This window comes from Mya arenaria, chromosome 1 (genome assembly GCF_026914265.1).
Source record: "Mya arenaria isolate MELC-2E11 chromosome 1, ASM2691426v1".
Lineage (NCBI taxonomy): Eukaryota > Metazoa > Mollusca > Bivalvia > Myida > Myidae > Mya > Mya arenaria.
Window position 1 is genome coordinate 55,840,595 of NC_069122.1, and position 13,206 is coordinate 55,853,800.

The following is a 13,206-nucleotide window of genomic DNA, read 5'->3' on the forward strand; positions in this document are numbered from 1 at the left end:
TGGCCTGTATCAGACCATAATTGTCAAACTTTGTTTTCGAATATGTTATTTTGAAGAGAGTCTCCGTTGATCTCTATAAAAAAAATGGAAAAATAGTCAAAGTCAGTATCGACTGTGTAAAAGTTCGGTCCGTTGTGTTACGGGATTGAGTACATCCACGGGCTTTTCCAATCGGTGCATAAAAATGGTGATGACCATATATCTTCGAGTGTTAAACCGACCAAAAACAAAACAATGCTATTTTATCAAAGGGATTTGACAACAGAGGAAATTCCAATGAAAAGGAAAGTATTGTCTTAAAAAGCTGACATTTTGTCTCCAATAGCAGATCAACTGGGCACCAGGATGAAATACATACAATAATAGTCTTAGCATATTTGTAAGTTGCATTAGAACGAATTATAAACCGGGCTTAATTGATTAACTTAAAACTGTTGTGGACAAAAAGCTAAGATATTACAAGTATTAAATTCTGTAGAGATTTGCATCATTATATACGACATGGAAAAGTATTTATTTCAAACAGCGTGATGCAAAATCTTAGTGTCGTTAACTTAGAACAACTGTGCATTGAATTTTGCAGTAAATCTTGTCAACATTATTTACTGTCATATATCATTTCCTTTGTTTCTCCAGCGATTTTCTTTAATTTGCAATCAGTTATGCGATTCAAGAAAATATCATGTATTTAGTTTGATTTTTGTTTTGTGACACATGGCTTCCCACGCTTAGTGTTTGCAAGATGTTGGTCACTGATTGACATGCTCATAAAATCCACACAACAGGTACCGCCCTTCGCCTTACACTTATCGTTAACTCCAGGCGTGTTATGTGATGATTATCAAAATCACGTACATTGTTTTAACAACCACCTGGTTAATAATAAAAGATCAAAGATAAACTTATGTTTAACAATTTATTAGCAAAAATACCAAAACATGAAACCAAGCAAACAACATATTATCACTTTTAAAGTCGAGTTAATTTACTCGAGATATAGAAGCGATGCTGCTATTGAGCAACAAGTGCTTACCCTGTTGAATATAAATCAACCATATATACGTTTTATATTTAAGAAACGTGTAATATTGAAGATAATTGATTGTTTGTTTCGATGCGAGATCGTAATATGTTTCACAGAGTGAGCACAAAAAGTTATATATATCACAAGTGAAGTTACTTTTTGTGTAATCGGAGTGAAACAAATAGCGAACTTGCACTGTGGCAAACAATTGTTCGATTTATTAAAGCCCAAAACTGATATAAAATTACAGTTAATTGTAGGTTTTTTAAGAAGAAAAAAACGGGCGAAATTGTATGCGAAGGAAACGGCATTTCGAAAATGGCGTTGTTCAAATTGTATAACTCTGTGTAAAAAGATGCATCAAAGCATATTTCTTTCTATCGGTAAAAATAATCATGTGCAGCATCATGGTCATTATGGTTGAAATGCTATTCAAAAAGATGATAATTTGGCATATGACAATATATAACAAATATTATAAAACGACAATAACTTCTCAAACAAGGTTGTGATCAGACAAAATATATCAGCGAGATTATCTTACATCGTAATAATTCAGTTTGATGTAACACTTGTATCAATGTAACAACATATCATATTCTGTTCACTGATTGCACATTACACATGAAAAAAAATGGCAGGATATTAAAAAAAGGAAATTATCACAGTTAAATCGTCACAGGTTAGCATAATGATATATATAAGAACATATATACAATAAATATACTGCATTACAATGCATGCAACATGCAAGCTCTTCATTGGGCAATCCTTTCCATACTAGCACTTTTTATTCACATGTAATGTTCAATCTACATAATATTGAGTCTTAGAAAGAACTTTATAAATGAATACCTGTTTGATTTTAAGGTAAGCTCAATACTATAAAACAATCGACACATCCGCATTTTATGTTCATTTTATCATCACAGCGCAGCGCATTTTTATGCGGCGAAAGGTCCACTCAATAGTCCAATTTGACGTCTGCATTGTGAAGCCATCTAGGAGGAAACCCCTACAGCAAGATATTGTGGTAAATGTATATTGTGTGTTGTTTTGCAATGCTGTGTCGATTGATTGGTGTTTGTTTGCCCTAATATTCGTACCATTCAACAGGACCTTGGTTACATTTTAGGCAACTGGGATTCTTCCTGTAGTTTGCATTGTTTTATGGCCAAGCGTATAATAATAAAATAGTGGCATGCTTACACATCACGTGTGAGGTTTATTCAATGTTTATTCTAACAGACTTCAAATAAAACTAAAACGCGAGACCTTTTGATCATGGTGTATATTGAATATATACATTTTTTGTTGAATTAGCAAAACTATCAAAAGATGATTCCATAATCAACTATAGTTGGCTGCCTTGAGCATCTGTTGTATAATGGCTTGTTTTCTCTTTACCTGTTAAATACAAAAATAAATCATTATTATTATTATTATTATTATTATTATTATTATTATCATCATCATTTTTTTATAAAATCAGGATTGCATTTTTAGCTCGAAACTCTTTTCCACCACAACTTTCCAATATCACAATTTTCAAAAGTGAGAATAATTAATCAACATTTGCACCATGCCTTTTTTCACACCGAAGCAATTCAAAATTGTGTAAAATGTGGATTGTAAATTGTATTGCCCAATAAATCATGATATTATTGTAGGCATCACTAAATTAATGGACAAGCAGTATCCATGTTCGTCACGACAGAAATATTAAGAACGTTCATATGTAATTACTTGTATAAATTATATCATGACCACATCATTATGTTTGTAATAGTTCAAAGAATTTATTTATAGGGTACACTTCATAAGCATTAAGTGCTGTTGCACAGATACTTCTACAGGTGCTTTGAACATTACGAACTAACTAATTGCCAAGTTAGTTAATACTGTATTCCAAAAGCATAGCTTAATTCAATATGTTTGATAAACTAACGCTAGTGATACGAAATAAAGCTAAATAATGAAGACGGCTTGAACTAACAATGCGTATTAAACTTTTATAAGTAGTGCAAAAAAGCAAATATCAAGCTTAAAACTTATCTTCAATCTAGCTAACAAGGATCAAACCAAGGGTCTTGTATTTTTAGGAGCTTATGTCGGATCCGGTAAAAACAATGGGTAAATATTAATGGGTAAATATGTGTTAGTTTAAACATATTTTATTCAGTTCGTATATACAAAAATAACAGTACAGCAATAGTATGATGAAATGGATCGGAAAACAAGCAATATGTGTTGGATCTTGTAAACAAGGATACACTGTCAGGTTTAGTAAACAAGGACCAAAACAATGTCGAGTAAATAGTGTAAGTATATGCCAGGAGCAAGTTTCGGGTTTTCTTAACAAGGAGTAGATATCGGGTAAACAGGACTCGAATTTAGACTGAACGCAAAAACTTGTTTTGATATGGTAACGTGCGTACCCAAAAGGTTAGTAGTAACAATAACAAAATCCTAAGTTAAGTAAAACAAAATGGCAGATCAAACTGCAGATCCAGGGTGAGGAATAACGTGACTTCAAAGGGGTTCTCATATGGGTCACCACGCGTCACAGCCGATGTTAAAAAAGTGGGTGACGTTTATTTCTTAACACCTTCTTTGAAAAGAAAAGATCTGAAAACATTGCTTAGCCAATGAAAAACTATGCTATTTTATGCTTCTATGGGTGTGACTTATTTTATATTTGCTTGTCTTTTGCATTCCTTGACAAAATTTCGGCGTTGCATCGTCTGAATCATTAAAATACAAGCAAATCTAAAATATTTCACAAGGGGTTTATATTCGTTCTTGTCAATCAGCGCATATATCTCGTTTCATACGCAAATGGCAAATATAGGATGTTTGTAAACACGCAGCACATATATGTCGTTTCATAGGCAAGGGGCAAATATAGGATGTTTGTAAACAAGCAGCTCACATATCTCGTTTCATAGGCAAGGGGCAAATATAGGATATTTGTAAACACACAGCGCATATATCTCGTTTCATAGGCAAGGGGGAAATATTGGATGTTTGTAAACACGCAGAGCATATATCTCGTTTCATAGGATAGGGGCAAATATTGGATGTTTGTAAACACACAGCTCACATTTCTCGTTTCTTAGGCAAGGGGCAAATATAGGATGTTTGTAAACACACAGCTCACATTTCTCGTTTCATAGGCAAGGGGCAAATATAGGATGTTTGTAAACACACAGCTCACATATCTCGTCTCTTAAAAAGGTGCAAAATCGGACCTTGAAAACAAGTGGCACACATAACTCGTCTAGTAAAGAAGGATCAAATATCGGATCAAGTATAAATAAACAAATACACAGTATTTGGAAAATATTGTGAAGGACAAGCCTTCGAAGTTAGTTCCAACAATAACCAAAACCCAGGTCTAATAATAGGAGCGAATTGCGCTTCCACTCTCAGAAATATACAGGTTTTGTTAGAACAAGGAGTTATTTTCCTGCCTTGTTAATATAGCAACGACTTATTGTGATTAGTGATATGGGCGCAGATACTGGCTTCATTGAACACTTCAAATATATAGGGTCGAAGATTAATAAGGGGCACATATTTGGAAATAATACATAAGAGGTATGGAAATATAACAAGGAACAACTGTTTGGATTTGTTAATTGGGCGCAATAATGGGGTCTGTTAAAATCATGAGAATTTATACCGGTGTTGAGAAAATGACGATTAACTAGGAGCCCATATATCGGGATATATTATATAAGGAGCAAAACTAATCTAGCCGCATTCCTCCACATCTCACCTTGTCCCTACACTTGCTAATGACTCCTTTCTATGGCTGTAAGCCTGCTGATATGTCAATATTAATAATAATATGTAACATGAGCACCATTGGCAATGTTATACATGATTGCATGGAATAAATGGAATGCGTACAGCTCTTTTGAAATCAAGATAATCATTGGATAGCATGATAATGATTTGTTGGCTTACATGTTTGAACTTATTTCCCTTTAGAAATTCATGTATTTTATGTCGTTGGTTGGTCGTACAAATTGTCACGACGCGAGTATACGCCTACATAATCAACGACGAGGTAATTTTCAGAAGAAATCAGACGATCTAAATCAGTGCAAACAAACTATAGTGCATACCTGGTTGAACTCTAGACCCCCATCTACCATTTTGTGTCTAATATGACTGTGGTCCTTCACCAGGTACTCAGCGTTGGAAAATCTACATGCCTGTCGTATGACCTTCACTCGCCCACCTGGCTTTGGGTCGACTTCCGACTGTGGAAAAAGATATGGCACGTTTATACACAAATAATTTCATTGTTCTTTGAGCATTTTAAGTGCAACACTACTACAGTATCGATGGTGAAATACGAACACGCCTGTCGAACGACTTACCAATCGTTCATCTGGTGTCGGGTCGTAACCTGGCTGTGGAATAAACATAGTTTGTTTATCAGCTTATACAAAAAGGATTGTATTGTTCTTTAAGAAGTTTGAGGAGTGAGTGTTGTAATACTAAATTAGCGACGGCGGATAACATACATGACGGTCGTACGACTTTGACTCATCACCTTAGGGCTAGTACCTAGTCGGACTGTATAAGGGCATGGATAAAATAAATACCAGACTATTGAGTTCTGTGTAAGTTATGAATAAATTTCAAGATGATATCACTAACCCTGAACCCCTGTCCAACGATTTGACTCGCCGGCCTGACCTATAAGGCTCATGTGACCGTTATATTAAAAGATCTTAATAGTAATCACAGCAATCTGTATAAACATCTCAAATGGAAACAAGTTAATTTCATTTTTTTCCCTTAACGTTATGAATTAACACAAATATGTAAACAAATTACTGAAATTAGGACACTAAGATAATTTCAATTTAAACTAAGATCGAGTACGATTTCCGTTCGAAAGTAAACAAAAAACGAACATTACTGTTGAATGACATTCTATAAATTTATTGTATATTCAATGAAAAGTCAGTCTCTGATCGCCTTAAAGCTTAGCATTTCTTTTGCAATTCTCCAGCAAGGACTCGGTTGACTGTCTCACAGTCAGCAACTATATATTCAATGAATGTAATGTGAACTATTTTATAATTATATTATATTTCTTTATCACAGTAAACATTTCTCAACACTCACATCGAGCTTATATCGTTTTAATGGCGGGAGATTCTTGGTTCGTTGTCCCATGCCGTACTTTATGTGGAAGGCCTGTATTCGGTTTTCCAGCAGTTTCAGGGAGCCTTCGCTTGTCTCGTAGTCCTTGTAGGCAGACTTCTCCTCAAAAAGAGACTGGAAACAAGGAAACAGGTTTCAGTCAAAATGTGCTACAATGAACTTATTCAAATTGCATGCGTTTAAGCACATTCAATCGTTAATAGTGCTCTTTATGTTGAATCATTTTCAAATTGAAATTCATTTGTTGGGTTTTCGAAATTCAACAAAACAAGTGTTGTCGTAGGACAGCGCTTGACTACGCCGCTTTGTCTTAGAAATGAATATAATAATGATGTAACATGTGACTGTCAAAAGCAATAAAATTCAAATTAAAAAGTAAACAAGAAACGATGCGATGTGAAAAAAAAAACAGGTTTCAATGATTTTCAAATAAAATTTAGAGCATTTCATATCAAAACTACCGTATGTTTATGGCGAAAACAATAATGATCTCCATCCTGTATATAAACAGTGTGCATGAGCAACTACACAGTGTGAAGATATATACTCGTATAGTAGTATGCATATAAGGCTTTCATTCGCCTACTTAAAGCCATCTCTCACTCATCGGTGGTGCAATGAAAATAAGCTGTCCACACGTCCGTACGTTCTTACTGTGTTACTATTCACTGGAGTGTAGTTATATTGCAGACAGATATCAATGTGTGCAACTGTCCTGACAGCACAATAATGAAACGAAATCGTACTCAATTGTAAGACAAGTGTTTTTACACGGTAACACATTCTCCGATTTTCAAAATATGTCCATCGAATAATAAAGCAGATACGTGTGTACAAACTAAAGAAGACACCGCTGCACTACGGAAGTGTCGACAGCTCATTTTCCTTAAATCACCAATAAGTGGTGGAGCTGGCGTTTAGTAGGCGTGATTAATGCGGTGCAGTAAAGACATAGTATTACAAAATGATATCAAATGCATGTTTATTCAATAACCTAATGATTATTTAATATCTTAAAAGATGTGAACATGTAATGTTTTAAAATAATCTCATTTGACAATTTTGTATATGGTTTAGTTTTGTAAGAAATTATAAAAAAGAAGGATGAAAAAAACAACAAAGACATTCTGAAATCACCAAACCAAACAGAGAAATATAATAATTTCTTAAAACGTCACAGCAGACTTACATTAAACAATCAATGCAAGAAACCAAAGAACATGTCCACATTATAAAGCGAAAACACTAAAGAACATCACATGGAATCAGTCCCACTGAAAAGAGCTCTTCTACATGTAGAAAGCATTTATACCATAAAGCATTGCACCAATACCAAGAAATAAACATTTTAGCCACGACTTACCCCGAAATCATACTGATGTAAAACGCATAAAATAATAATAATATTATTACGATAATACATGACCAAACGCATTCAACTAAAGCAAGAAAAATACTGGTGTCACTTTAAACAATAAATTTCTTTATAATATGGTTAATTATATATTTGTACTACAGTGATTTACACTTTATAATTTAGTTTACAATAAAGTACACCTAAAGTAAGTTTTCAAAAAAACAAAAAACATGTAAACCTACTTTAGTAAGTCGATCCTGCACCCTTTCGTTCACAAACCGGAGAGCCGTCTGCCAACCTTGCGATTTGTTACTACTTCCGGTTGTATCGTCCGTGCGCGCTGTCACTCCTTCTTGGTTTAGACTAGTCTGACTTCCAGTTAATAACGGCAATGTCGGGACTGCGTCTTTTGAGTATTCGTTTTGAGCGTTTGGACTGCTTTCAGTATTGTAGGCATCAGGTTTAGGCGTCGGGGTGCTGCTTAATGATTTACTCCTTTTATTACCTTTACCACTACCCTTCCGGGATGTTTTGTCTTTAATACTGTGCGGTCTAGGCGATTTTGAGGCATCAGTTCGATGAGTTTTTGGGGTCGCGGGTTTTTCAAACCTTGACCTACTAGTGTCCAACGCAGACGGCGTTTTAGTAGGACTGCCGCCGCGCAAGATAATCTCTTCTTGGGTTTTCTCTTCCCTTATAGCAGGAAGTTGAATCTCCGCTTTAGATGCCTCCGTGATAAACACTGGCGGAACCTGTCGCCCTCTAGCCTCGCTCTGATTTTCCGCATCCGAGGCGTCCACGGAACCTACTGCAGCCCCTTTAAACTCCATAAGCTGCGGAGGAAGATCGGAACCAGGAGAGTTTGGCTCCTGGGCATCGGATTTCTCAGATTTTCGCAAAGCCTCCATTAATCCCATAAGGCGTGGCTTTCCATTGTCCTGTTTCTCCTTCTCGCTGCCTATGAGCGTTCTGGGTGTTTCTTGGACATTGAAGATATGGTGTCGGTCGCTTTTAGGAGATTTGGGAGACTTCTTGCGTTTTGGCTTTTTCTTGCGGAATTTCTTGGTCTCCATTTCTAGAATAAATGAAAAACGGGTTGTGAAACGAAGAATACGGGATTCTTGATAATTCGCCAAAGTTATATCAGTACTTATATTAAAGTACAAGTATTTTTTTTCAAATCAAACCAAAAAAAACAATGGATGGAGTGCAAAGTATACCTCTGACAGCAGACGTCACAACATATTTGTTTTAAAATAGCTTTTAGTATGACATAGTCAACTATTTGGATAAACTGGATACACTGTGTCAAAGACTCGTCATATACAATTGCATAGTATAAATAAACCTATAACTTCCGCTTCCATCATTTGTTGAAGGGATTCCCGAATCTGCGCGATACTACGTGGCTTCCGATTAACGCGCGTCCTGTACACTGATCCGAGCTTGATGCTGTCCCCTGCCTTACCGGAAGCGATCTTCTGCTGAGCGCGCAGCTTCGCCTTTTCGTGCATAAGCTCCTTATAGTAAACGACTCCTACAATAGATGTACAAACATAAAGCATGCTATCTGCCCAAGTGAGAGTGGTATTGTGATAAGTCTCCCTATCTACACCCGAAGATCGTTGGTTAGATCTTTATCAGGAGAACTCTCTCATGGCCTCTTAAAAAGGACTCAGTACTGATTTCTGTCCAGAAGATGGATTTCAGTGTGATTAACAACAACTGCCAGCTGTCTGAACAATCGGGCTAACATAAATAAGTATAAACCAGTGGGTCTTTTGGTCAGAACCTTGATAAAGTCACCAACGTTGTTGATGTCCTTGTTGTTTTATTCAAAATCTTTACTGTGCTAGTTTACGGTAGATGTTTCATGGACACACTTTTCATCTGCAGTACTTCTTACAAAGGTTGAGAAAACTATTAAAGATATTCTTGCTTCATTTAAGTTACAACAAGATCACAACATGATTCATCTTTAACGTAAATGTAAGGATGCCGATGACAGTATCGGTTAAAGTAAAAATATTATCAGTTTTGTCGTTAATTTAACTTGTTGCTTGCTTTTCTTACCTGGCACAATTGGTTTCAGCAACATAACATCCTGTCCCTCCCGGAAGTATTGCAGCAGGTGCGCTACCTCCTCATCCGCCCCGGGGATGGATTTAGACATCTTGAACGGTTCTACCTGTAACACAAGCATTCATTGTTAACCAAAAATACAATAGTGACTCCCTCCCAGGAAAGTTTATCGTATTTCCTTTCCAGAAAATGCTTGTACTGGTCCCCTCTTCTCTTCGTCTGCACTGAGCTTTCAAATTACCTAGAATGAAAATATAACAACAAAACAATAAACCACTCTTAACACTGTGGCGGTGAAGCATGCATATGAACAGTCCAGATCGACGTATAACCGACGTTGGCGTCACAGGAACGATTGTATGTAGATCTAATTAAAATCAACAGAAATCATGAATAATATCTTCGGAACCACCGACTCTTATATAGCTCCTAACTTATAAATAGCCTTCTCATTAGAGCACTTGCATTGTTGTTGATGTTTCGGTTTATGTCGTATTTTTACATTACATAGGAAATGAAAGGGATATTTTTCCTCACCTTTTTAGCCTGAGGTAGCATCTGTTCATTCAGCTTCTGAAAAAGGTATCCTAGAAACGGAATCAGGTCCGCTTGTTTCATGCGCATGCGGGTAGCTAGCTTGCTTTTGACGTACTCGCGCATGACGTCCATGGTGGTTGGATTGGCCTTCCGGTTGGAAACGAGCCGCTCAAAGTTTTTGGTGTCCAAGACAAAACAGTGCGTGTCGGAGGTGCAGCGTACCGTCTGGATGTAAGTCCTGCAGTGCGAAAACATTCAAATGTATTATATAGACTACTATATCCACCACACGACTTTGAGTGACAGTTTTTATGCTAAAATTTGTTTTTGCAGCTTTTTTGTAAATGACATAAATATCAATACATCTTTGGAATGCCACATCCATGTACATCTTTTTCGTGTATGTTTGACCAAAGCCAGGAAAGCCAGACCACAGTGGTTCTCGTTAAAGTGTATTTAACACAGGAACTTGGTAGCCAGAAGGGAGTTGTAGTCACTCGAGATTCAACAGCGACTCAATATTACCGAGCAACTTTAGTTGGTGCGGCTCTCCTTCATATCTTAAGAGGTGTACTCATTAATCAGTATTACTCACCCGAGGTTCATCAGCGACTCAATATCGCCGAGCACTCCTCGTGCCTGCATTGAACACAAGTTGGTGTGGCTCTCCTTCGTATTTAAAGAGGTCTTCTCATTAATCAGTACTTAATAATCAGTAGTCAGTATTACTCACCCGAGGTTCATCAGCGACTCAATATCGCCGTGTACTCCTCGTGTCTGCATTGAACACAAGTTGGTGTGGCTCTCCTTCGTATTTATAGAGGTCTTCTCATTAATCAGTACTTAATAATCAGTAGTCAGTATTACTCATCCGAGGTTCATCAGCGACTCAATATCGCCGTGTACTCCTCGTGTCTGCATTGAACACAAGTTGGTGTGGCTCTCCTTCGTATTTATAGAGGTCTTCTCATTAATCAGTACTTAATAATCAGTAGTCAGTATTACTCACCCGAGGTTCATCAGCGACTCAATATCGCCGAGCACTCCTCGTGCCTGCATTGAACACAAGTTGGTGTGGCTCTCCTTCGTATTTATAGAGGTCTTCTCATTAATCAGTACTTAATAATCAGTAGTCAGTATTACTCACCCGAGGTTCATCAGCCACTCAATATCGCCGAGCACTCCTCGTGTCTGCATTGAACACAAGTTGGTGTGGCTCTTCTTCGTATTTACAGAGGTCTTTTCATTAATCAGTACTTAATAATCAGTAGTCAGTATTACTCACCCGAGGTTCATCAGCCACTCAATATCGCCGTGTACTCCTCGTGTCTGCATTGAACACAAGTTGGTGTGGCTCTCCTTCGTATTTATAGAGGTCTTCTCATTAATCAGTACTTAATAATCAGTAGTCAGTATTACTCACCCGAGGTTCATCAGCGACTCAATATCGCCGAGGACTTCTCGTGTCTGCACGGAACACAAGCTGATGTGGCTCTCTTTCATGTGTTTTTCAATGGCCGCGTAGCCCTGCTCCCGCCGAATAACAAGCTCTTCCGATTTCGTCTCCCAAACGGAGGGATCCTCATACTTCCGCATGATGGCGGCTCGGCGCGCCTCCCTGAAGTTATCTTTTAAGTGTTATTGATATTTTACGATAAGCATGATGTATTGCTTCTTCAAGTACCAACAAGTAAGTGTTTCAATAATATGTCGACATCTGGATTGTTCCTCCAAGACGAATTGGTCCACAAACTGCTGCATGGTTTCATGGCGGCCAAACGGGCCTTCCTGTGGTAAAATGGTACAATAATGTATCTTATTAACTATTGTTCTTGTTCTTACAATGTACATGGTTAAGAAACAACAGTTAATGTTCCTGAATTATTTTGTTTCAATCTAGACAGAGATACCATCGTACTTTCGCTGAAAGGCAAACATAGAGGACGTGTCAAACTACACGCTGGGGTTTCTTTCCTTTGTAGAGGGAGTATAGAAAATAAGCATTGATGCAGGGGATGTGTTGGTTGACATACTTTAGTGTAAAAACAACCATGGTGCTTGAAGTTGTGTCTGTGGTTTTAATGGAGCGATCTGGTGCCGATGCTGATATTTTGGCTTCAGATGCTTTTAGATACACTTTGATAGATAATAGGAACAGAAAAAAAATATGTATTAGTAAAAACTATTGTTGTATGTTGTGGAATCGTGGCATTATCGTCCAGCTCTCCACTCACCTTGATAGGTTAATAAGTTCCTACTCACTTGGTGTTTTATTTATTAGTTCAAGTGTTCTATTAAACTTTTCGTTATCAAATAAAGGGTTTGGCTGTGTCATTTGACATCGCCAGACCTCTCCAACTACGTAAGTGTTGTTTTTGTTTGACGAGAAAACAATTTTAAAGGGTTGATTATTTAACAGTGGCATATCGAGTGTTATTATCCTTGTATGATAAAGTAAGAGTTATCGACCTTAAAGGTAAACTATCAATTGTCAGCTTATTTCCTGATCACAAAATGTCTAAACTGCCACGAGTTTCGGTTCTTAGTATCTATATCGAGCTGCGTACTCCTGTCCATTGTTCTAAAGAAGAATCCGCTACCCGACTTATTAAAAATATACATTACTAGCGCGAAGAGCAATTGTGGTGTGATTTCAATCATAAGAGTTGTATGTATTCACTTTTTTGTGTTAAGATTACCCTGAAAAAAAAACAGCGCAGCTTGATTGAAATAACATTGCAATGAGCTCGTAAGACCTCTGCTTACTGATACCGTTCTAACATGAGTATTAACAAACACTAAGATAACCCGCTCCAATTATTAAACGAATACGGTACAATTGTATGAAAGAATGAATATTTAAAACAGGTGTTGGTACTCCTAAGTGGACTCAATGTTAGCGAAATTAAAACGAACTAGTTCTTCTTATTTGATAAACAGATCTGTTTTCAAATCAAGATCTCAAGTCATATATTTTATTTACTCCTAATGCGCTCCAACATAAAAGAATGTTTGCAGC

At 36.9% G+C, this 13,206-nt stretch overlaps 1 protein-coding gene across 10 annotated transcripts in view; it reads right to left on the reverse strand.

Annotated features, from left to right (window-relative positions):
• Nucleotides 1–908: 908 nt before the first annotated feature.
• LOC128236936 (uncharacterized) overlaps nucleotides 909–13,206 on the reverse strand; it is a 49,807-nt gene continuing 37,509 nt past the window's right edge. For 7 of the 10 annotated variants that reach the window (XM_052952077.1, XM_052952107.1, XM_052952085.1 and 4 more), the window contains 8 exons: nucleotides 11,611–11,805; nucleotides 10,188–10,425; nucleotides 9,642–9,756; nucleotides 8,917–9,105; nucleotides 7,811–8,643; nucleotides 6,173–6,325; nucleotides 5,158–5,295; nucleotides 909–2,431 (listed from right to left, as the gene is read on the reverse strand). In XM_052952077.1, coding sequence (XP_052808037.1) covers nucleotides 2,375–2,431; nucleotides 5,158–5,295; nucleotides 6,173–6,325; nucleotides 7,811–8,643; nucleotides 8,917–9,105; nucleotides 9,642–9,756; nucleotides 10,188–10,425; nucleotides 11,611–11,805 — 1,918 coding nt within the window. In that variant the 3' untranslated portion in view covers nucleotides 909–2,374. Of the gene's footprint in view, nucleotides 2,432–4,805; nucleotides 4,853–5,157; nucleotides 5,296–6,172; nucleotides 7,587–7,810; nucleotides 8,644–8,916; nucleotides 9,106–9,641; nucleotides 9,757–10,187; nucleotides 10,426–11,610; nucleotides 11,806–13,206 lie in introns of those variants that run through there. The other 3 variants (XM_052952099.1, XM_052952093.1, XM_052952117.1) reach the window with 3 other exon arrangements.